Source organism: Prionailurus bengalensis, chromosome A1 (assembly GCF_016509475.1).
Source record: "Prionailurus bengalensis isolate Pbe53 chromosome A1, Fcat_Pben_1.1_paternal_pri, whole genome shotgun sequence".
In the NCBI taxonomy this organism is placed as follows: domain Eukaryota; kingdom Metazoa; phylum Chordata; class Mammalia; order Carnivora; family Felidae; genus Prionailurus; species Prionailurus bengalensis.
The window spans coordinates 19,706,391-19,728,286 of NC_057343.1; the positions used below are offsets into that span (position 1 = coordinate 19,706,391).

At 49.1% G+C, this 21,896-nt stretch overlaps 1 protein-coding gene across 1 annotated transcript; it reads left to right on the forward strand.

Annotated features, from left to right (window-relative positions):
- The first annotated feature begins 6,441 nt into the window (after positions 1-6,441).
- On the forward strand, positions 6,442-21,111 carry DHRS12 (dehydrogenase/reductase 12). Its single transcript, XM_043570173.1, is given in 6 exon segments — positions 6,442-6,578; positions 8,364-8,472; positions 10,295-10,502; positions 12,331-12,413; positions 19,036-19,125; positions 20,393-21,111. Coding segments are annotated over 6 exon segments (720 nt in total). The 3' UTR covers positions 20,486-21,111.
- The last annotated feature ends 785 nt before the right edge of the window (positions 21,112-21,896 follow it).

Consider the following 21,896-nt stretch of genomic DNA (forward strand, 5'->3'; position numbering starts at 1 on the left):
AGCGTCTGACTTAGGCCCAGGTCATGATCTCACAGTTCATGGGTTCAAGCCCCATGTCGGGCTCTGTGCTGGTGCTTCGGATTGTGTCTCCCTCTCTCTCTGTCGCTTTCCTGTTCATGCTCTGTTTCAATCTCACTCTCTCAAATATAAATAAACATTAATTTAAAAAAAAAAACTGGTGACAGAAAAGAAGTTGAGCTGGTTCTAAATTATGCACATCCACAGGACCTCATCTGTCAGCAGCAAACCATCCCTTCAATATTGCATGTGTGGAAGCGTGTGTGTGTGTGTGTGTGTGTGTGTGTAATTAACTATCCTAAGCCATCAATGCAAGATGGAGGCAGCACCCAGAAAGCACCGAAACTATAAAAAGGATTTTAAGACACAGAACAAAAAGTAACAATGCAACACAAGGAGATTGTATCTCGCACCCATTCAGACGGCCACCCCAAAACCATAACAACAGAAACCAGAAAATAACAAGCGTGGGTGAGGATGCGGAGAAATCGGAACCCTTGTGCCTCGGTGGTGGGAATGTAAAATGGTGCCGTCGTCACGGAACTCTGTATGAAGTTTCCTCAAAGAAAATAAAAAATGGAATTGCCACGTGATCCAACAATTCCACTTCTGGCTGTACACCCAGAAGAACCGAAAGCCGGGTCTTAAAAAGACCAATGTGCCGTCTACACCGGTGTGCAGCAGCATTCTTCACGATAGTTAAGAGATGCAGGCAAGCCAAGTGTCCCTCAGCAGATGAGTGGATAAGCAAAGTGCGGTGAATTTCTTATGGAATACGATTCAGCCTTAAGAAGGAAGAAAATTCGGGGCACCTGGGGTGGCTCAGTCAGTTAAGCGTCCGACTCTTGATCTTGGCTCAGGTCATGATCTCATGGTTATGAGACTCAGCCCCTCGTCAGGCTCCACACTCAGTATGGAGCCTGCTGGGATTTTCTCTCTTTCTCTCTCTCTCTCTCTCTCTCTCTCTCTCTCTCTCTGCCCCTCCTGGGCTCTCTCTCTCTCTCTCTCAAAATAAATAAACATTTTTTTTAAGTTAAAAAAAATTTAAAAACGGAGGAAGAAAATTCTCATACATGCTACACCATAGATAAGGCTTGAAGACATCATGCTAAGTGCGATAAATCAGTCATAAAAGGACACATACTATATGATTTCTACTAACAGGAGGAACCTGGAATAGTCAAAGTCACAGAGAACAGAAAGGAGAGTGATGGGTGCCAGGGGCTGGGGGTGGGGAGGAGAGTTCATGTTTAGTGGGGACAGAGTTTCAGTTTTAGAAGATGAAAAGTTCTGGCAATGGATGGTGGTAGATGGCAGAATGTGAACGTGCTTAATACCACTGAACTGTGCCCTTAAAAGTGATTAGGATGGTAAATTTTAAGTCCATTTTCCCACACACACACAAAAAAAAGTGAACCAGTGTATTCAGTCCTTCCAAGCCTCCCTAGGATGACCGAATGGCCCAGAACTCACTGACGAGGGCAGGGTCATTCCAGGTGTATATAAGGGCACACGTGCTCACAGGCTCAAAACCCAACCTCACTCAGCTGATTGCAGGTCTCAGTGCCTCACCCCCAGAATGCCCCACCTTCAGTCACCCAGCCCCCCTGACTTGGTGGGGAGTCTGCGGTGGGGTTGGAGTGTGAAATGGAGAGCGGGGAACTAGAAGCCACCCATTCGAACACAGGAGCCAATCAACCGACCACAAAAAGGTCAGGAGATAGTAGCAGAAGTTTCCAGCCCCCCAGAAGTGACTAAAAGAAGAAACTGAGGAGAAGCCACTAGGAAAGGTGTCCCATCCTTACAGAAAAAGGGTTAAGTGTGTGGAGTCTGGACCCAGACTGTCCGGTTGGAATCCTGGTTGTGCTACGTTCTAGATTCTGGTGTGATCTTGGACACGCTACTGAAATTCTCTATGCTTCGGTCTCATTAATACATTTTTTTTTTGAGAGACAAACAGTGTGCACAAGCAAGGGAGGGTCAGAGATCGAGGGAGAGAGAGAATCCTAAACAGGCTCCCGAGCTGTCAGCACAGAGCCTCCTTCAGTCTCATATGAAATGAACTTAGAACAGAGCTTGGCTCATAGCAAGTAGAGTATGAATATTTGTTAAATAAGAGGAAAGGTTTTTTTTTTTTAAGTTTATTTTGAGAGAGAAAGCAGGGGAGGGGCAAAGAGAAAGAATCCCAAGCAGGCTCCACGCTATCAGCACAGAGCCTGACGCAGGGATCAATCTCATGACTCTGAGATCCTGACCTGAGCCAAAATCAAAAGTCAGACGCTTAACCCACTGAGCCACCCAGGCAGCCACAAGAAGAAATGTTTTTATTTCATCCTCACTACTGTGCCGTAAGGACTGGACACTTACACTGCTGTGTAGAGGGGAAACTGAGGCTCAGGGAGGTCAAGTGTCTCCTCTGAAGGGGTGTCAGGGCTCAATGTGAGTCTTCTGACTTTTGATCCCTGTTCCTGGCACTCTATGTCTGTGGCCTCTCCCTGCCCTACTGGTGGCCCTTCTCCTGGGCCAGTGGGAGGAACCAGGTGGTACAAGCCAGTAGGTGAGGGCCAGCTACAACAACCTCTCTGACATCCTCCAGGCTCTTATTCCACTCCCACCCCTGAGCCCCAAACTGCCTTTGCACTGGGAATGGAACCTGTTTGTCATACAACTAAAGCCCTAGAAACAGACTGCATGAGAGTTTCAGATCAACACAAGTCCACTGGTGGGAAATCATTTCCTTCATCAGCTTCATTACATGGAGACTGCCCTGCCCTTGGCCCTTCTTGCCACCACGTCTAGTCCCTGGTAGGTGGACAAGGGAAACAAGTGGACCTTGGCGTGTCCTTTATTTGACTGGGTGATTCATGCCCGTAATACAAAATTCACACTCTCCAAGGGTATTCAGTGTAAACTGAGTCTCTCTCCTACCCCTGCTCCCCAGTGCTGAAGCTCTTCCTAGAGATCCCCACTGTGATCGGTTTCCTGTGAAAGGAAGGAAACCCTTAAATCAAATGGATTTGCTCTTTAGGAAGTTGGTTCAGATGGACAGCAGACAGCCCTGGAGTGGACCAGTCTGTAAAAGCCAGTGGGCATCAAGGGACTGGGGAGGCAACCAGCAAGGTACTTCTAAACGGGGTCCAGCCTCCTGCTGGGTGACTGTGTGAGCTGCTGCAGGGCAGGGTCATCGTCTGCCATGTACATCTTGCCTGGGCTGCTTCTCTCCTCCATTGGTGTGAACCCCAGAAAACAGTTGCTTTGGGTTTCTTGTAATCAGACTTCTGTGATTAGGGCTGGGAGCCCCTAACCCCTTGCTGTCATTGCAGAAGAGACCAGTCCTTTAATCCATGCACAAACAGGTTCAGGACCCATGCATGACCTACCTACACTGCAGAGTAACGGGGATCAGCATCAGAGATCTTCTTCCCCACCCCCTGCCTCACCCTCCCTTCCTTTCCATTCCCTTACCTTTGCCTTCATTTCTCTTCCCCACCGGCATGTGCACATTAAACACATACAAAGAGCAGTGCCTGGGCTTCCTATGGATTTATGATTTATGGTTATTCATCTTATTATCTAAGTGAGATTGCCAGGTAAAATATTAAGGCACCACTGCCATTATAACCTTGTCTTCCATGATCTCATTGGCAGCTGGTGTTGCCATGACAACTGGGCTGGAGAAACTGGTACTGAGCTTCCGTGGAAGATGATGTGAGCACCGGTGTGTGTGTGTGTGTGTGTGTGCGTGTGTGTGCGTGCAGACTTCCCATCACGTATATCTGTTGTGTGGGAAGCCATGGATTTCTTAGGCCACACCTTCTGCTTCTCCTTCCAATTTGGTCAAAATTAGCTTCGGGACTCTAAATCAACTGGAGGAGGATTTCTTTGTTTGGCTTATTGGGTGGCAAATTGAAAGCAAAGACACATAAGAAATATTTTAGGGTCTTTCTACCCACATGAAATAAAGCAGCTATCCCCACTTCATGTCACTCTTAAAACACGTTGGGCCTACCTTATTTAAATTTTTTATGTATTTCTCTTATTAAAGAAAGTGAGAGCTAGAAAGGGTCTCACATGTCATCTGATTGCCCCTTTCATTTGGATGAGAAAACGGAGGCCTAGAGAGGTTAAGTGACTTGCCACCATATAGTATGGATCCAGGATGGATGCTATGACTTCACCTAAGTGACTTACCCCTTTAAGTCTCAGTCTGCTCATCTGCAAAATGGGGATGATATCAAGAGCAACTTTACTGGGTCATTGTAAGGATTAAGTGAGATAATCCACAATGCTTGGCACATATTAAGCCCCCAATAAATTTTATCATTGTTACCCAGGTAACCTTGGGAGTCAGAAATAGGACTAAAATCCAGCTCAGCTAACTCCTACTTAAACGGGAGCCTTTTCCCATTAATCCTTCCCTGTCCTTTGTCTTTTTGTGTACATATTCCCTGTCATCCAGGGGAGAGTGGAAGGCCCTTCTAAAATGGGGCTTATCTTTTCTTAAAAACCTCCTAAGAAGTGAGTGTAATGCACACACTAGATACCCCGTGGATAGGTGTTGATTTAAGGATAAACATTATATGCTTCGTGCACGCATGGACCATCGACTGAACGTACACGGCATGGCTATAATGTAAAGGGAGAAAGGAATGCAAAGAAAAGTTGAGGGAAGTGAACATTTTTTGATCCCTTCGGATGAAACCAGGCATTTCGCTAGTCTCTTTACAAAAGTGTCTGATCATCACCGCCATCTCACGAGGTGAGCATATTCATTCCCATTCTACAAATCAGAGAACCAAGACTGAGCGGTCACGCAGCACGCCCAGGACCACACGCCAGGGTAACAGCTGGGTTTTCACCCATCCTTTTACTTCAAGGTGCTGCTGAGGCCCTCGATAGACTTTGTGGTTCAAAACAACTTCTCACCCCCTCTGTGAGCCAAAAGCCTATTTCCTGAGGTGGTAGAGGGATTCAGGGCAGACAGACACCTTTTCTATCACTGCCACAAAGCAGAGTATACAGAGCACAGTTGCGTAACTCTGGGACTCTAAAATATTCTCCCAGCCAAACCAGACCGGTATTGAAAGTCACACCAGGCTGGGTGGTTTTCCAGAATGCCACTTGCTTAAACTCCCTTTCATCACTCTGTCAGGAATAAGAGCAATGCAGTGGAACTTCACAGTCCTGTTCAGACGAACAAACTGTTCTGGAGAAACTTATTTCCAAAGTTATTCTTAAGTAAAACCACATCCGCTTGCTGGGGGTGGAGGGCAGTGATCCTATACCTTACATCCTAGGTAACGAGGCCATTAAACCAGCTGGTCTGTACATCTTATGTAAGAGTGGCTCAGTCTCTGGGCGAATTGGGTAACCCAGTACAGAATTTAACTGTACTCCTCAATTTAACTCCACCCCTCAATTAGGGATGGAGGTCAGATATAGACTGGGATGTCTGATTCCTACACAGCAGGGCCCAGGAGGAGGCTGGATGACTTCACTGGGATCTAGATTGGCACACAACCATGCTTTAACTTACACTGTATGTTTTCTGGGGTTTTGGGGGGTCCGGGGGAAGGCTGATGGAGATTTGGAGGAGATCAAGGGGACCTCCTTGGCATTGCATGAGGTTGCTGAACTGGTGGCAAAAGTTCAGACTTCGAAGAGACTGACCTCTCCGGTGGGAGACACAGCCCTGCCTCTTGCCAACTGTCACTGTGTTCATGTTACCAACCTGACTCCTTGCACCTGCTGGGGAAGGGAGTTCTATCTTGGCTAAATTACTCGGGCCATTACATGAAACAAGATACGTAGGAACTTGGAAAATGCTGTGATAAAACTCATCGGATGGAGAAATCTTGTTAATATCATTACGCCTTATCTTTTTATTCCACATGATTTTCTGGGTAAGCAAATTCTACCAGCCATCTTTGCATCCCAGGCATACCCAGCAGACAGGTGTTCCCCAGATGACGCCCCAAGTGACGCCCGGTTTCAACCCCGAGTTGACCGTGTGACCCTGAGTGCCGCCCGCAGCAGGGCCCTCCCCCCCCTCCCTGCCCTCTGAGGCTGGGGCTGAGTGGGCGCTCCGCACAAAGCCGTACAGAGAGGCAGGGCGGACCAGAAGACTCCGCCGCGTTCCCCGTGGAGAAGAGCCCGCGGCTTTTACATAACTGGAATGACGTAACCGCCGGCGGCTCCGGAGGGCGGGGACACCGGGAGCGCGGACCCTACCACGTCCGTCCACCGCAGCGCCGCGAGGCTTGCCACAGGGCTGCGCGAATACACCAAGTAAGACGGCCCGGGCGGCCGGGTGGGCGGGGCTGCTGGCAGTCACGTGGCCCGCCTCGGCGCGGGCGAGCGGGGACGCGCCCGCGACTCCGCGATCCCGCTGGGCCGACTGAGTGACAGGGGCCCCCCGCAGGCATGCCGCCCGGCGGGCGGGGTCCAGCCCCGAGGGGCGGGGCTCTGCCGCGCCGGGGCCCGGATCCACTGACGTCAGGCGGCCCGCGCGCCCCGGAGTCCCCTGGGCGTCACCTTGGCGCCCTGCAGGGCGTGCTCGGGTAGCCGCGCGGGGCTGCTTTCGGCCCCGGGCTGGGCGCGCCCTAAATCGCTGGTGAGGACTCCGGCTTAGAACTTTCCCGAGTCGTTTTTGCTCACCGATAAAACGCAGCTTGTGGACTGTGACCTCTCGCTCCTGCTGGAACTTTCCGAACGCCGGTTTCGGGGTGGGTGTCCGCTGTGCACCCAGTGTGAGTTTTGTGAACGGCGTTCGACGGTTTCACTGGCCTGGTGGTCACCCTCGCTGTACCCTAGCCGGCTCTCCACCTTGTGGTTTTAAGAGGCGGCCCGTTCCGGGGGACAGAGAGGTGGTTTTTATCTTAGAATTAATTAGAGAAACGCGGTGGTTCTCAATCCTGGCCGAATAATAGGGCAAGAATCTAAAATACCAGCGTCAGACCCTGTCCCTAGAGATTCCAGTTCGGTTGGCCTGCACTGGGGCCTAGACTGACATTTTATAAATATCCTCCAGGTGATTCTCATGCCGCCCAGTTATCTAAGGGACCTCCTCTTCTCCCTGCACTAGGGTTTCTATGAGTTCCTAAGGCAGGCCGGCAAATTTCCGTGTTCCAAGGGGAGGCAGCATGCTGCTGCTGACTTCTCTCCTCCCCCACACCCCATCCTTTCGGGAAAAGTGCATGTTTTTCTCAGGAGCCAGGGCTGCAGAGAGTGGTGGGAAGCGGAGCTGTCAGCCCAGCTCCACTGGATTTTGGCAAATGGCAACCTCTCTCTTTCAAATAGTGGCAGTGGCCACTATTCGCTGGGTCTTTCCATGTTACACAGCAGCCTGGAGAGCTTGGGTTAGCTTCTCGCCCTGGGAAAGCAGGCTTCTGAAAGTCTCTCCCCGAACTCTTACATGGGGGTGGGGGTGGATGGGGGAGGGAAAGACAATTCCTAATATTTTCATCCCCATATGAGGGTCTGTAGTTTGGGTTTGTAATGCTTTTTCTTGGCACACCATGATTTTTACGAAGTTCCCCTATATTGCTCACCTATGCAACAGCATCAAGTCACTGTACCCTAAACTTGCCTGAACCTGACAATTACCTGGGACAATTAAAAAGAAAACAAACAAACCCTGACCCCTAAGCCCCTGACAGGTATAGATGAGGGCTACAATTTGCATATGCAAATTCCCTGTTGGGTAAATTGGGGGAAACTGATGCCTGGGAGCTTGCCCCCTGGTGATTCCTATCTTCCGGAGGTTCCGGAAACACAAGCACAGTGGTTGCTCAGCTTGAATCAGAATCACGCGGAGGGCATATGACCCTAGATGGCTGGGCCCCATTTTGAACCGTGGACTCAGTAGACAACGCATTTCTAACAGGTTCTCAGGTGATGCTGATGCCACCTGTCTGGGGAGCACCCTTTGAGCCTCACTGGTTCAGTAGAAGGTGCCCCAGGTTGGGGTGTTGACAGAATGGAAACCCTCCTTTGGCTTTATCACCTACCATTTTGTGAGGCATGTCATATATTTCTCTTCACACTGAAAAATAGGGACTGATATCAAGAGTTTGTGAACATAAAATACTTCCCCAAAAGAGGGCAGGGGGATACAAAAAAAAAAAAAAAAAAAAAACCCAGCCAAATCTCATTGTTCACAACAGATTGGCTGAGGACAGGATCCCGAGATGAAGTCAAAGAGCCAAGGCAAAGGACAGAAGGAGAGTGTGACAGGCCCAGCAGGCCAGCCTGGCCCCGCCCTCTTGGAAGGGCTCACAGCCTGGAGTTTGAGGAAGAGATTTAATCCACAGGAGCTGTCGTCAGCAAGCCTTGGTGTTTAATAGGATCAACATAATCTTCCGGAGGCTAAGGTCTCCTCTAGGTGTCACAGAGGAAAGCCTCAGCTTCCTGCCCCTGGAGGAGGGGATCTTTGGGGCGGTTCCTGGTTTCCCCGTATGTTCTCTGTGGCCTGCACTTCTGGCTCTCTTGTGTTTTGGGAAAGTCTCACTTGTTCCCCACCAGTACTTTTTCTCCTGGCTAGGACCCTATAGCCTAGAAGAAGGCCCTTAGCCCCTTCTTGAGGAATCATTTGCTTCTGCAAGAAAATCCTTTCATAGTGACCCTACCCCCCCCCCCCCCCGCCTGCCTGCCAACATTTATCAGAGAAAACAAATCTTACAGCTTTATCTTTGGTTATAGTTTAAAATGCTCTCAAAGCCCCTAATGATTTGGAGGGCTGGGATGGGGGTGGGGGCAAATGAGGAACTCAGTTTTGAACATGGAGAGTATTGATGTCATTATGAATAATAGTAACATAGCAACTGCTGTGTATTGAACTCTTAATTTATTCCAAGTGTGGTAAGAAAATGCCTTACATACATTATCTCATCCAGGCTGCCCAATAGTTAGCTTTTATTATCCCCTTTCTCTAGAAGAGGAGACAGGAGCCCAGAAAGGTTAAGTCAACACATGAGATCGCACAGCTATTAAGAAGGAGAGCTGTGATTGAAACCCAGGTTGTTTGATCCAAAGCCCTTATTATTGATAATTCTTTTTAGCTTCAAGTCAGCCTCGCAGGAACCTTTGGAAGAGTCAGAAGTCTTGCTCACCCCACTGTGCCGCTAGCAGCAGAAGCAGTGGGAAGGGTGTTCTCTGAGCTGCCCTGGACATTCAAGTGAGTTACAGATGGTGGGAACGGGAACATTCTTCCTGCTCTTTTGGCTGTGAGACAAGGGGCCATGACTGCCCCTGTGGCAAGGACTTCCAAACCTAACCCAGGCTGATAAACATTCTTTGGCCTCCTCTCCAGTGTCCTGGCTTGTAGTTGGCAATTGTGCTATACCAGGGAGACCAGCTGTTGGCAGTCTGTGTGTAAACACCGTGTGTGGGAGGGCACTGGGCTTTGCGTAGAATCTTCAGGGGAAAGAGACCGGTTCTCTGCTGCAGAGCAGGAGAAATCACTGGGCTCTTTGGGTGAGAGTTGCAAGCTCTGAGACCCCAGCCTGCCTGTGTGGGGGGAGGGCTCTGCCCTCAGGACCTCCTCCTGCTAATCCCCCTCCAGGCCAAACCTAGGAAAGCAAAGGTAGAAGAGGTATCTCAAAAGGCAGAGAGAAACAGTTAAGGAACTCAGGGTTACTTTTATGTGGTGTGATCCTTTCGTGCAAATGAGGAAAAGCACCTCCTTGGCGCGCTTTGCTGCCATCTGCAAAGAAGTTGCTCTAACGCAGATACAAATCTCCCATCACTGTGATCTGGACGGTGCCCCCTAGAGTTACGCAGCACACGCCCTGTAGCCCTGAAGGAGCCTTTGCTTTCTCCGAGGCGGTGCGAGCTCAAATAACGACCTTCCTCTAGCTTCATTCTGTACTTGCAAATCTCCCCCACCTCACCCGTCCTTCTGTAGCTAAGTAGGGACACCTGTCCTGCCACACAACAGGCATGATGCTAATGGTCTCCTACGCTCCTCCTCTTTTCCCCTCAAAATTGGAAAAATGGAAAATAATCCATCTATCAGACGATTTTTTTTTGTTTTTTGGAGAGGGGCACTTCTGGTCTCAGAGGCAGTCAGAGAAAGCTGATTTGGATGCCAGATTGTTAGGGTCTCCAAATATTTTTGAAAGTTCAGGAAGCCAGTGATGAGGAAATGTAAAGTCTGAGAGGGCAGCATTGTTCCTGAGACCAGGGAAGGAAACAGGGAGGCGTGGAAGGAAGGAGCTATGTGATGTGCTAGAGAGAGCGATCATGCCCACCTCACAACTAGGCTTTCTCCCTGCAGGGGTTTCTTTTCCTGGCTCCTTATAGTCCTTCTTTCTCTGGGCTTGCTGCTTCCAGGAGTGGCTGTGAACCAGCGGCTAAGGACTTTGTGCCTGAGGGCTTCGAGGTCCAAATTCCTGGAATAGCCTCCTGGGTCACTTGAGGGAACAGTGGCATTGGAAGAGCGACTGCTATTGAAATAGCCAAGCGAGGGGCGCCTGGGTGGCGCAGTCGGTTAAGCGTCCGACTTCAGCCAGGTCACGATCTCGCGGTCCGTGAGTTCGAGCCCCGCGTCAGGCTCTGGGCTGATGGCTCGGAGCCTGGAGCCTGTTTCCGATTCTGTGTCTCCCTCTCTCTCTGCCCCTCCCCCGTTCATGCTCTGTCTCTCTCTGTCCCAAAAATAAATAAACGTTGAAAAAAAAATTAAAAAAAAAAAGAAATAGCCAAGCGAGGTGAGCAGCCTGCTGTGTGTCCACTCGAGGTCAGCCTGTGGCCGCTCCACACTGGGGAGAGAGCCCGATGTCACAGGCAGGTCAGGAAGGGCCCAGCCAGCATGGCCAGGAGTTGACCGTGATCCCGTGGTAATCGGCTGCTGATTCTGAGATGGGCATTGAGCTTCCAGCTAGAGGTGGATAGAGCACGTGACCGGAGGAGCCTGTCCTCAACTCTTAATTAATTCACAGGAGAGCTTGGGTCACGGCCACACATCATTGAAAGCAGTGAGGGGCTCCCAACCCTGGGCATCTGAATCACCAGCAGAACTGGGACCCACCTCATGTGTTGTCATTGAGCCTCTGTGGGGGGATGTAGGGAGGAGAGTGGGAGTCCACTGCAGTTTGGCTGTGGACCCTACTTAAGAATCAGTGCCCCCAGAATAACTGGAGAGTCCTCCTTCCTGGGGTCCAGCCTCCAGGCTTAGAGCAGCTGGAGATGACCTCTTATTTCTCTTCCCTAACCTTGATTTTGTGAAAAGACTCTCTGGGTTCCCTGTCAATTTTTCCATCAGCTGAAGTCTTCCTCTGGGTAAACACCAGGATTTCCTGCACGAATTCAACTGCCCTGGGTCATGCAATGGCACTGTGGTGGCTAGAAAAGGCCACCGTGTCTATCCGGAGACTCTTCTCCAGAAAAACGGATGCTCCAGCAGAAGTTGGAGAATAGGTTGGGGATTTATCACTTTTCAAGATGCTCAAAGATGGTTTTTTTTTTTTTTTACCTCTAAAATCAAGTTAGGCATTTTCCAGGGCAATATTATACCATTTGGGCTGTATTTCATTATCTACCCAGTCAGGGTGAGGAATAAGTACATCTCAGCAACTGGGAGATCCCTCAGAAGCGTTTGGGGAGAAGGAGAGAGGCTGGTTACGTGGTTAGCTGATAGCCTCCCGTGAAACAGACTCCATTTAATAAAGCGGGCTATTTTAAGTGAAGAAACCAGGCTCTGTAATGATCGTTTTTTAACTGCCACAGCCGAGGAATTCCCCCTTTACACTTTGATTGATGACGGTATCGTCTTTGCTGGAATAGTCTAAGTGCCATTTATGGATTCACCCACTCAGTAAATATTAATCGAGTCCCTGCTACATGTTAGGCCAGTGCTTCTGAACTCGGGTTGAGCATTAGGCTCATTTGGGAGCTTTTAAAACATACCTAGGCCTAGACCCATCATCTGGAGCTTTAAGAACTCCCCAGGTGAGTCTAAAGTGCAGCCAGGTTGAGACCTGTGTGTCAGGTGCTGTGGGAGATGCTAGGGACGCATCTGTGACCCAAGACCCCACTTCTTATCCTTGATGTGTTCCAACCCCTACAAAAATCAGGACCTTCTCCTGGGTGCCCCATCAGTCAGCCCATATAGGCAGGAGGTCGGGTTCCAGGATCACCTTCACTATTACACCTGCTGCCCTAACTGTGGGGACCATCCATCTAGATTTTCCAGAATAGTCTCAGTTTCAGGTATTCTTCCCGCGAGCCTGTATGTCTTAATTCATTTGGAAAAGCTGGTCTCTACGGCCATAGCTGTCGCTAGAACTCACAGATGGTTTCATTGAATTCCACCAGGTGGCACAGTTCACCCGGTGTGTCGAGATAGAGACCAGGAAGGAGGTGCCAAAGGTGAGATCATCAGGGAGAGCGGTAACCAGGTGAGCTGCTCTTTGCCCCTCCCGCTGGGGGTTTCTTGCAAGCTGACCTCGTCAGCTGCTGCGGGGGCTGAACTGCTGCCCGCGCTCCCTGGCCTTGGCAGTGGCCTGTGTTGGTGCTTCTGCGTTGGAGGCAGCCCCCAACCCCCCTGGGAGCTGGAGCCGCGCTTGCTTTTCCATGGCTGGGTTTGACTCCACGCCCTGGGCTGCCTGTGAGACAGCAGGCGGGGGCCAGTCCCTGCTGCAGAGATGTTATACTGACTGTGACTCTCTTGGGATTTCCACCAGGGAAGGAGCCCGGGTCAGTGAGACACATTGAGGGGGACTCGGGCACCACAAGCCAAGCTGTGAACTGACCCAGTGGCTTTCCAATAAACAGGCAACAGTTAGCTCTTGACGAGAGCCACGTCCTCACGAGAGCTTTCAGAGCTGGCCCACATCTTGTGCTCTCCCCTTCCTAAAACAGTCGGAGCCAGGACTGGCTGCGTAATTTGCGGGGCACAGCGCAAAATGAGAATGTGGGCCCCTGTGTAAAAAGTATTGAACACTTCAAGACGGTGAAGGCAGACCCCCCTGAAAGTGTGGGGCCCTTCCAAGGGTGGGGCTTGCTTACCTACACGGGTTGGACCCCGTGAAGCTGGCCCCCAGATGGAAAACCTGGGGAAAACCCACTGTAAAGAGAGCTTGGGCAGTGTTCTTCGTTTCCCTCAACCTCAGTTTTCTCCTCTGAGAAATGGGGGTGATATCATTCTGTGAACATATGTTTGAGAGTGAATGCTATGTCAGGCTGCATGCTAGGAGCTGGAGACAGAAAGGGGAAGACGGAAGGGGCCCCTCGCGTTCACTGAAGAATGTTCCTCTGTCCTCCCTTCCATTCTGCCGAAGTCTCCTCCTCTTTCCGGGGAACCCTCTGCTCCAGCGGGTGGGCCCGTGGGAAGGGACTGGGCGGGGACGCAGCACCCCCTGCCCCCTCAAGCTTGGACCTTGGCCAGAAGGAAAAAATGCCCCAATCTAGAACGGAGTATTTTGCATCTGCTCCTAAAGGCTGTTATTATTATTTCTTAAATAACGTTTTCAAAGCAAGCCCCGTTCTTTCTCTTCTCACCACGCGTCTGTGGTCTCTGGCCGTCAGATGCCACACAGAGGCTCAGCGCTGGCGGCGAGCGTGAGGGTCTCTAAATCTTCTCTAATGCGTGAGTGCCGCCTCGATCTGGGGCTGCAGTTCTTGAGATTGAAAGCTGGCTGTCTGCCTGCTGATAACTTTCAGTTGTGCTGCTGCGGGACGCAACAAGAATACTAATAGGCCACAGGCGGGCCAGGGATTGCCTGGATTCCAGCCTGCTGTGGTTTGGGCTACATTTTTGACAAAGTGGATTGATACGGAAAAAGGTGACAGTATGGTTTTGTTTGTAATAGTGAGCCCTCCTTATATCCACCTCCACCACTGTTGGGAGCATAGAGCTGGAAAGAGGGAGCAAACGTGTTTCCGGGGCTGGGGAGAGAGGCAGCCCGTTATTTACTGCTCCCGGCCCTCCCCATGTACGTACCCAAGGTGGGGTCGGAGCTCACACAGTGGAGACTCCTTTTCTTGTGTTTGTAAGTGGCCTCCGGTGCAGAGAGCTCTGAGGGGCCGGGGCTGACAGGGCCTGTCCGCTCATCCCCGTGGCGTGGTGTCCTGTCCCTGACTCAGTGTACCCCCCCCCCCCAGGCTCTGCCAGGGATCAGCCGCTCCTCCCCTTTATGAAAGAGAGAGCTCCATAGCTTCATCTGGTCTAGCACATGCAGCCCCCACACAAACGTGGGGCGTGGGAAGGCGCTGGGCTCAGATCGGAGTCTGGTTGTGCGCTCGCTAGCCCTGTGAGCTTGGGCAGTGTTCTTCGCTTCCCTGAACTCCAGTGTCCCCAACTGAAAAGTAGGAGTGATATTACTCTATATTTGATCATATGCTTGAGTGTGAACCCTATGTCGGGCAGTGTGCTGGGAGCTGGGGAGAGGACAGAGTCTGACGCAGCCCCTCACGGTCTTGGGAGGGATGATGTGGTTGACAAGCAGTTGCAGGAAGCGTGGGAGTCCACCCTGGGGCCTGCCGGTTCAGCTCTGCAGCACAGAGGGGGCAGGCAGGGAGTAGATGCGCGGACACCCCGAGTACGTGTTTCTCCCGCCTTCACATCAGCCAGCTGCTGGCCGGGTTTGGCCATTGAGGAAGATCGGTGGGTGGGAAGAAGGGAGAAGCAGGACATTCGACTTCCCTGGCAACGGCCGGACCGCTCTGAGGGTCTTCCTTTTGGTGGCGAGCCTGGCTCAGGCCACACCACCTCCTCTGTTCCTCCAGCCTAGGCTGGTAGCTTCCTGCTCTTCGTCATCCCTTGGCTGTTGGCTGGTCCCAGCTGAGCCCTCACCTTCCTCCTCTGGGGACCAGTCCCTTCATTCAACTCCCTCTGTTGAAAGAGGTTTCTGGGGACGCCTGGGTGGCTCAGTCGGTTGAGCTTCCGACTTCAGCTCAGCTCATGATCTCATGGTTTGTGAGTTCGAGCCCACATCAGGCTCTCTGCTGTCAGTGCAGAGGCCGCTTTGGATCCTCAGTCCCCCCGCCCCTCTCTCTCTTCCCCTCTCTCACTAGTGCTCTCTCTCTCTCTCAAAAATAAATAAAACATTAAAAAGAAAGTTTTCTGTTAGACGGATGTGACGTTGTGTGTGCCATGACATGGGTAGTGCAGGGTGTCATTGAGCATGTAGCTCTCAGTCAGCAGGAGACTATTGCGTTATCCGTAGTTTTCGTACTAATGCTGTTACCACTCCCACCCTTACGTTCTCTGCCCCAAGGTACCCACTTCTCTTTAATCGGGGCGTAGGCCCGTGGAGCAGTGAGAGTATGGAGGGAGTGGTCCCGGCTGCATGTTGGGTGCAGGGGTCCCTTGAGCAGGAAGGCTTGAGCGTGTGCACCGCAGGCCAGCCGGGTCAGGTGACTGTGGGCACCAGGAAGGTGTGAGGTCGTGTTCACATCAGTGGCCTGTACACACTGGCTTGGTCCCGTCAGACGCGTGGACGGCAAAGAAGTCAACATCCTGCCGTGGTGCTCTTGCTGGAGTGAACGAATGCTTACTGACACGAAGTCCCTGCCCGCCAGCCCACTGTTTCTGGCACAATGTCTCCAGTGGGCCTGGGGGAGGAAATCAGAGTGGACCTTCCTTCCTCAGCTTCTTGTTGCACTTCATTACCATCTTGCTGTCTGTCTTTGATCTGGCATGATCTCCTTGGGCAACATTTTTTAAAAATCTTAGAATAGTCTAATATTTTAGAATAGTTGTACATGCACAGAAAAGTTGTACAACTAGTACAGAGTTCCCACTTACCCCGCATCCAGTTTCCCCTTCGTTAACATTTATTACATTTGTTACAACCGGTGGACCAATATGGGTACTTTATTATTAACCGAAGTCCATATGCTATTCAGTTTTCCCTCGTTCTTGCCTACTGCCCCGTTTCTGTTCTCAGATCCCATCCAGGACCACATTGCATTTGGTCATCGTGCCTCCTCAGTCTCCTCTTGGCTGTGATGGTTTCTCAGACTCTCCTAGTTTGTGATGAGCCTGAAGGTTTTGAGAAGTACAGGTCAGGGATTTTGCATACTGTCCCTCAATCAGGATTTGTCTGATGTTTTTCTCATGATTAGACTGGAGTTACAGGTTTTGAGGAGAAAGATTACAGAGGTGCGGTGTCGGGGCAACATTTTAACTCCTGCCGCATTCCTGATGTGGCCAGAAGGTGCTGTAAATGTGGCTTATGTCTTGTGGGGATCGACCCCAACAGTATGTGGACACTAAGAAGTAAAACGGGGGTTTCTACTCTCCAGATCTCCCAGGTCAATGTGGAATTTCAACCTTTTGAGAATTATTGGTTTAGCTTCCTGCCTGCCCGACGTGAATATTAACTGGCACCTCATTCCTACGCGGTGATTTCTACTGAGGGCACATTCGTGCACTGTTTCCCATTTGCTCCTCAGACTCACGCTCTCACATGGGTAGAGGGGTTCCTGTGATGTCGTCTCATGACTCCTAGGCCATGGAACATGGTGACTCATCAGCAGAAAGGATCCAGTTGGCTTTTGTTCAACTTCAACAACCACACTTATATCCCGAGCTTTAAAGAGTTAGCACGGCAGTGCCCAGTGGCTCCTAGGGCCAGCCTTGACACATGTAGATCAGCAGATTGGTGGTTTTTGCGCACTTGTGTCTGTTCCTAGCTCCTTCTGCTGGTCACAGCAGACTCCTGGCCTTCCCTTCTGGGTGCTTTCTGGCCTTCTATTTTCTCCCAGAGGGAGACAGATGATTTCCTTCCATCTTTTCATGATGCTTCATTTCAGCGGGCCCCATGGCTGATTTATCTAGGACAGTGATTCTGTCTTCCATGCTGTTACCTCCGTCCGATGCTGGGATGCCCCAGGTGCCTCCAGGAAGCTCAAGGAGGTTGTGGAATGTTCAAAGTGGAATTGATTTTCGTTCACTTGAATTTTGTTGTTTTTTGAACCTGGATTTTGTACGAGTGTTACTTGGCACTATTGGGTAGGAGGGAGTTTTAGGGTGGTTGTGGGGAGGACCTCAAAAGAAAGGACTGGGCGTCTATAGACTTAGTTTGTAGTCATTGGAGTGGGGGTGCTCGCAGCCCATCCAGGAAGGAGTCAGCAGGCAGCCTGTGTCCACTGTGGCTGAGCAAGTGCCTTCACAGCCTTTTTTATTTTTTATGTTTATTTTTTATTAGAGAGAGAGCAGGGGACGGGCAAAGGGAGAGAGAGAGAGAGAGAGAGAGAGAGAGAGAGAGAGAGAGAGAGAATCCCAAGAAGACTCCATGCTCTGCAGGAGCACGGTGCAGGGCTTGATCCCACGACCCTGGGATCATGACCTGAGCCAAAATCAAGTCGGACACTCATCCAACTGAGCCACCCAGACACCCCCACAGTCTTTTTCAAAGAGCAGAGTCCTGTACAGACCATGCTTTTCCTAGCCTTTGAAAGTAGAGGAATATTCAGCTGTGTCAGACTTGAGCTGAATATGATAGTTAAGCTGACTATAGACCTTCTGAGGCATGAAAATGTAGGATTGTTTCCATCTTCTCATTTTCCAAGACTGTCTCAGAGAGTGAGAAAAACGATATGTTTTCAGAACGGTAGAAAGAAATTCTGACTATGGTCTTGGGTTCTATGGCTTAATTAATGGGGAAATTGAGGCAAGGCACCGAACCCTGCTTTATGAAAGGAATTGTGGCTGCTGCTCAGTATCTCACCTGTCAGTTCAGTTGTCAGGTCTCTGAAGCAGCAGGAGTCTCTGCCTTGGGCTGGTGATAAGTCACAAATGCCTTCCGGGGCTCGGACAGCATGTCCTTGCATTCACTGGATACTCAGAATATAAGCTTGATTCCTGTGCTGGGCACAGAGAAGGGGCTGAACAGCCCACATACATGAATCATTTATGTGTGTGGCTGTGTGTACCCCCATGAGGGAAGGGGGTGATTCAATATGTCTCCTCCATCGAGAAGTCCTGAGTCTACTGGGGGAGGGAGCTGTGTCCAGCAATGGCTATAGCACATTGTGGAAATTGATAAACATCATAAGCAAGGACCGAGTAACAAAGGAAGTTGTCATCTTATAGTTATGATGTACCTTGGATATTGTCGTAAGAGCAAAACATTGACAAAAAACTCCTAAATGACTGGCAGGAGGAAACTATAACACATCCATGTCAAAGTATGTTATGTAGCCATTAAAAGAAATAAGACAGATTTATATGTAACAAAAAAATCTCCAAACCTTAAGTGAGAAAGAAGGATGCAGAGCAAGGCATAGTCTGATCCTATTTGTATGGAAGGGGGCATATATTTATAATATGTGTATCGTGCTTAATATATATAATATATTTATTTTTATTTAAAAAAATTTAATGTTTATTTTTTATTTTTTATTTTTTAACGTTTATCTATTTTTGAGACAGAGAGAGACAGAGCATGAACAGGGGAGGGGCAGAGAGAGAGGGAGACACAGAATCTGAAACAGGCTCCAGGTTCCAAGCTGTCAGCACAGAGCCCGACGCGGGGCTTGAACTCACGGACCATGAGATCATGACCTGAGCCGAAGTCGGACGCTTAACCGACCAAGCCACCCAGGCACCCCTAATGTTTATTTTTTGAGAGAGAGAGACAGAGTGCAAGTGGGGGGAGGGAAGGGCAGAGAGAGAGGGAGACAGAATCTGAAGCAGGCTCCAGGTTCTCATCTGTCAGCACAGAGCCTAATGCAGGGCTTGAACTCACAAGCCACAAGATCATGGCCTGAGCCTAAGCTGGACATTTAACCGACTGAGCCACCCAGGTGCCTCTAATATACATAGTCTATATTATGCTTTAAACATATGTATATAACTACTATACATGCTTAAATTATTTCTGGATGATTAATAAGAAACGGTGAGCAACGGTTTACTTTCGAGGAGTGAGACTGTTACTTTCCGTTTTGTATTTCCAAACTATTTTATTTTAAAACCATGTACATGTATTTTGAATTAAAAAATGCTAGTTTCTATCTTTTTTTAAAAAAAAAAAGCTTTACAACTTTTTGTTTGTTTGTGTTCTGGTTTAGAACATCTTTCTGCACATCATGGCCTTGTCTAATTCCAAGAAAATATGGGAATTTATTGAAAATTTCAAGCAGGAAAAGAAACTCATTCTGGTAAGTTTTATAAACATAAGTAGAGGATAAATTTCGTGTGTGTACATTTTTGGTCTACATGGGTATGGAGTGATGTGTGTGTTTGTGGGTCTTTGTGACGACGTCTTAGTGAGAATCCTTTATGGTGAGGCTTATTCGTGCAATCAGTTTACACACTGGCTTCAAGGGGAGTGGGAGGATGGGGATATTCCATTTTTCATAAAATGACGATGCGTATATCTGCATTCCTGAGCTCTGTAGATTTGGGGATGGGTGTATTAAAATTAGAGGTTCTTGGAAAAATAAAAACAAGAAGTTTAGTCCAAAAGAATGCCTGCTACAGGGACGCCTGACTGGCTCAGTCGGTTAAGTGTCTGACTTTGCCTCAGGTTATGATCTCATGGCTCATGAGTATGAGCCCCGTGTCGGGCTCTGTGCTGACAGCTCAGAGCCTGGAGCCTGCTTCGGATCCTGTGTCTCCCTCTCTCTCTCCTTCCCTGCTCATGCTCGCTCTCTCTCTCTCTAAAGTAAATAAACAATAAAAAAAAAATTTAAGAATGCCTGCTACCAACAAGCAAACCTTTTAGTAGCACGGTGTGGGATTCCACAGAGAGCCAGGAGGACTCAGGTGGGATGGTATGTGTCTGTTCCTCCCAGATGCTCTGCGTTGAGCTGAGCTGCTTTTCTATCCAAACAGTTTCTAACGTGCTCCAAAACGCCCGTTTGGGCCAAGCTCTGGTCTTGTGCTGTCCAATATGGCTATAGAGCATTGGAAATGCAGGTAGTCCAAATTGAAATATGCTGTAAGTGTAAAAATGAGCCCATTTCAAAGACTTGGTCTGAAAAAAAAAAAAGCAAACCATCTCATTAATATTTTTATATTGGTTACATGTTGAAATAATACTACTTTGGAGATACTGAGTAAATAAAATATATTATTAACATTTACCTGTTTCTTCTTACCTTTTTAATGTGGCTGCTTTTGAGAAAACTCCAATTCCATATTTCTGTTGGACAGCTCTGGTCTAGATGCAATCCCAGAGCACCTCACTGAGGATTCGGTTGCCCAGCCAACCCCTTGTAATTGGAGATCTCTGCACAGTTCTGTGGCTGAGCTTTCTGCACTAGTGGCATTTTCCTGGAAGGGGTTTGACATGAAGGGACAGTTGAGCAGGACTGTGGTCGTCACTTGGATGTGGGACTGTTGGTGGCCATGGAGGTGTGGAGTTTGGAAACAGGTCTTCTGGCCCTGCTTGCCTGTATTTTGAGATGGGAATGTAATTTCTAGATCAATAGTGCAGGTTGCATGGTCAATAAGAGAGAGCTCATTGAAGATGGACTTGAAAAAACGCTTTGCTCCCTGTGCTCTGGGAGAGTATGAGCAGTTTTCTTAGCAAAATAAGCAGAGACCTAGATAACACCATAGAAGGATCAGAAAAATATCGGCCAGCTTTTTGTGTTCTTGGTCCTAAGCACGATTGTATTTTCCTCTTTCGCTGCATTAAATTTTCTTCATAAGACACTCTTTAAAAAATGCTTTTCTCGTGTTTTTTTATAATATGTGTTAGTGCCAGAAATACTTAGCATTGTTAAAGCATTTTTTTCTAGGAAGCTCAAGGCTCATTATAGATGTTATTTTGGCAAGGAGCGCTGGTTCATCCCCCGTGGAATGTGCAAAGGGAACTTCTAGCCAGGGCTGAGGAAGGTGCAACCGTGAGACGAGAGGACAGATCAGAAAGGGCATTCAGTTAGAATGCAGGACATCTGGATCCTGGTCCCTGATCTGTTATAACAGGCTCACTCATTTGATGCCAGCCCAGTGATTCTCAGAGTAGGGTTCCTGGACTGGCAGGTTTAGCATCACTAGAGGAACTTGGTAGAAATGCATTTTCTTGGGCCTCACCCCCAGATCGACTGAAACCAAAACTCAGGGGTGGACCCAAGCAGTCTGTGTTTTAACAGGCTCTCCAGATGATCCTGATGTACATTATCATTTCAGAACCAATGTACCAGCCTTTTAACTTCTTTGGATTTTCTCCTTCTTGAACCAAGGAGTCTGCAGTAAATTATCTTGGTGTCTTTCAGCTTGGAGATGCCATGAATATAAGCTTCTCTCCTGTATCCACTTCCTCACTATAATTTAAGCTTTTAATGAAGCATTAAAAAAAATTTTTTTTAATATTTATTTATTTTTGAGAGAGAGAGCAGCGCACATGAGAGGGGGAGAAGCAGAGAGAGAGAGTAAGGCACAGAATCCAAAGCAGGCTCCAGGCTCTGAGCTGTCAGCACAGAGCCTGATGATGTAGGGCTCAAACGCCCAAACTACGAGATCGTGACCTGAGCCGAAGTTGATCGCCTAACTGTCTGCGCCACCCAGGCAACCCAGGTTTTTAATGAGGCATTTTAATTAAATCTTGTCCTAAGTCACAAAGATGGCTGGCAGGGCTTGTCTGGTTGTTGGGGTCGTTGAGGATATCCATTAAATAGCAACCCTCTTCCCACTCAAGAACTGAACAAGTTGAGGAGTGAGACAGTGGAATAGTAACTGAAAGCCAGCATATATATCACTGCTGTTACCAAACAAGGCTAGTTGAAGGGCGTGGTGCGGTGTGAGAGCCAAATGGGTTTCCTACTATCGCGCCCAGGAAGGAGACCCACTTCCCTTGTCACAGCTGGCTGGCCTAGGACAGACTCTACCTTCTCCTGCCCGGGAAGAGGAGAAAGTGGGGAGCAGAGCTGAGCACGCCCAGTTTGTTGCTCCCAAGTGTACTAAATTGATTATTGATAATGGC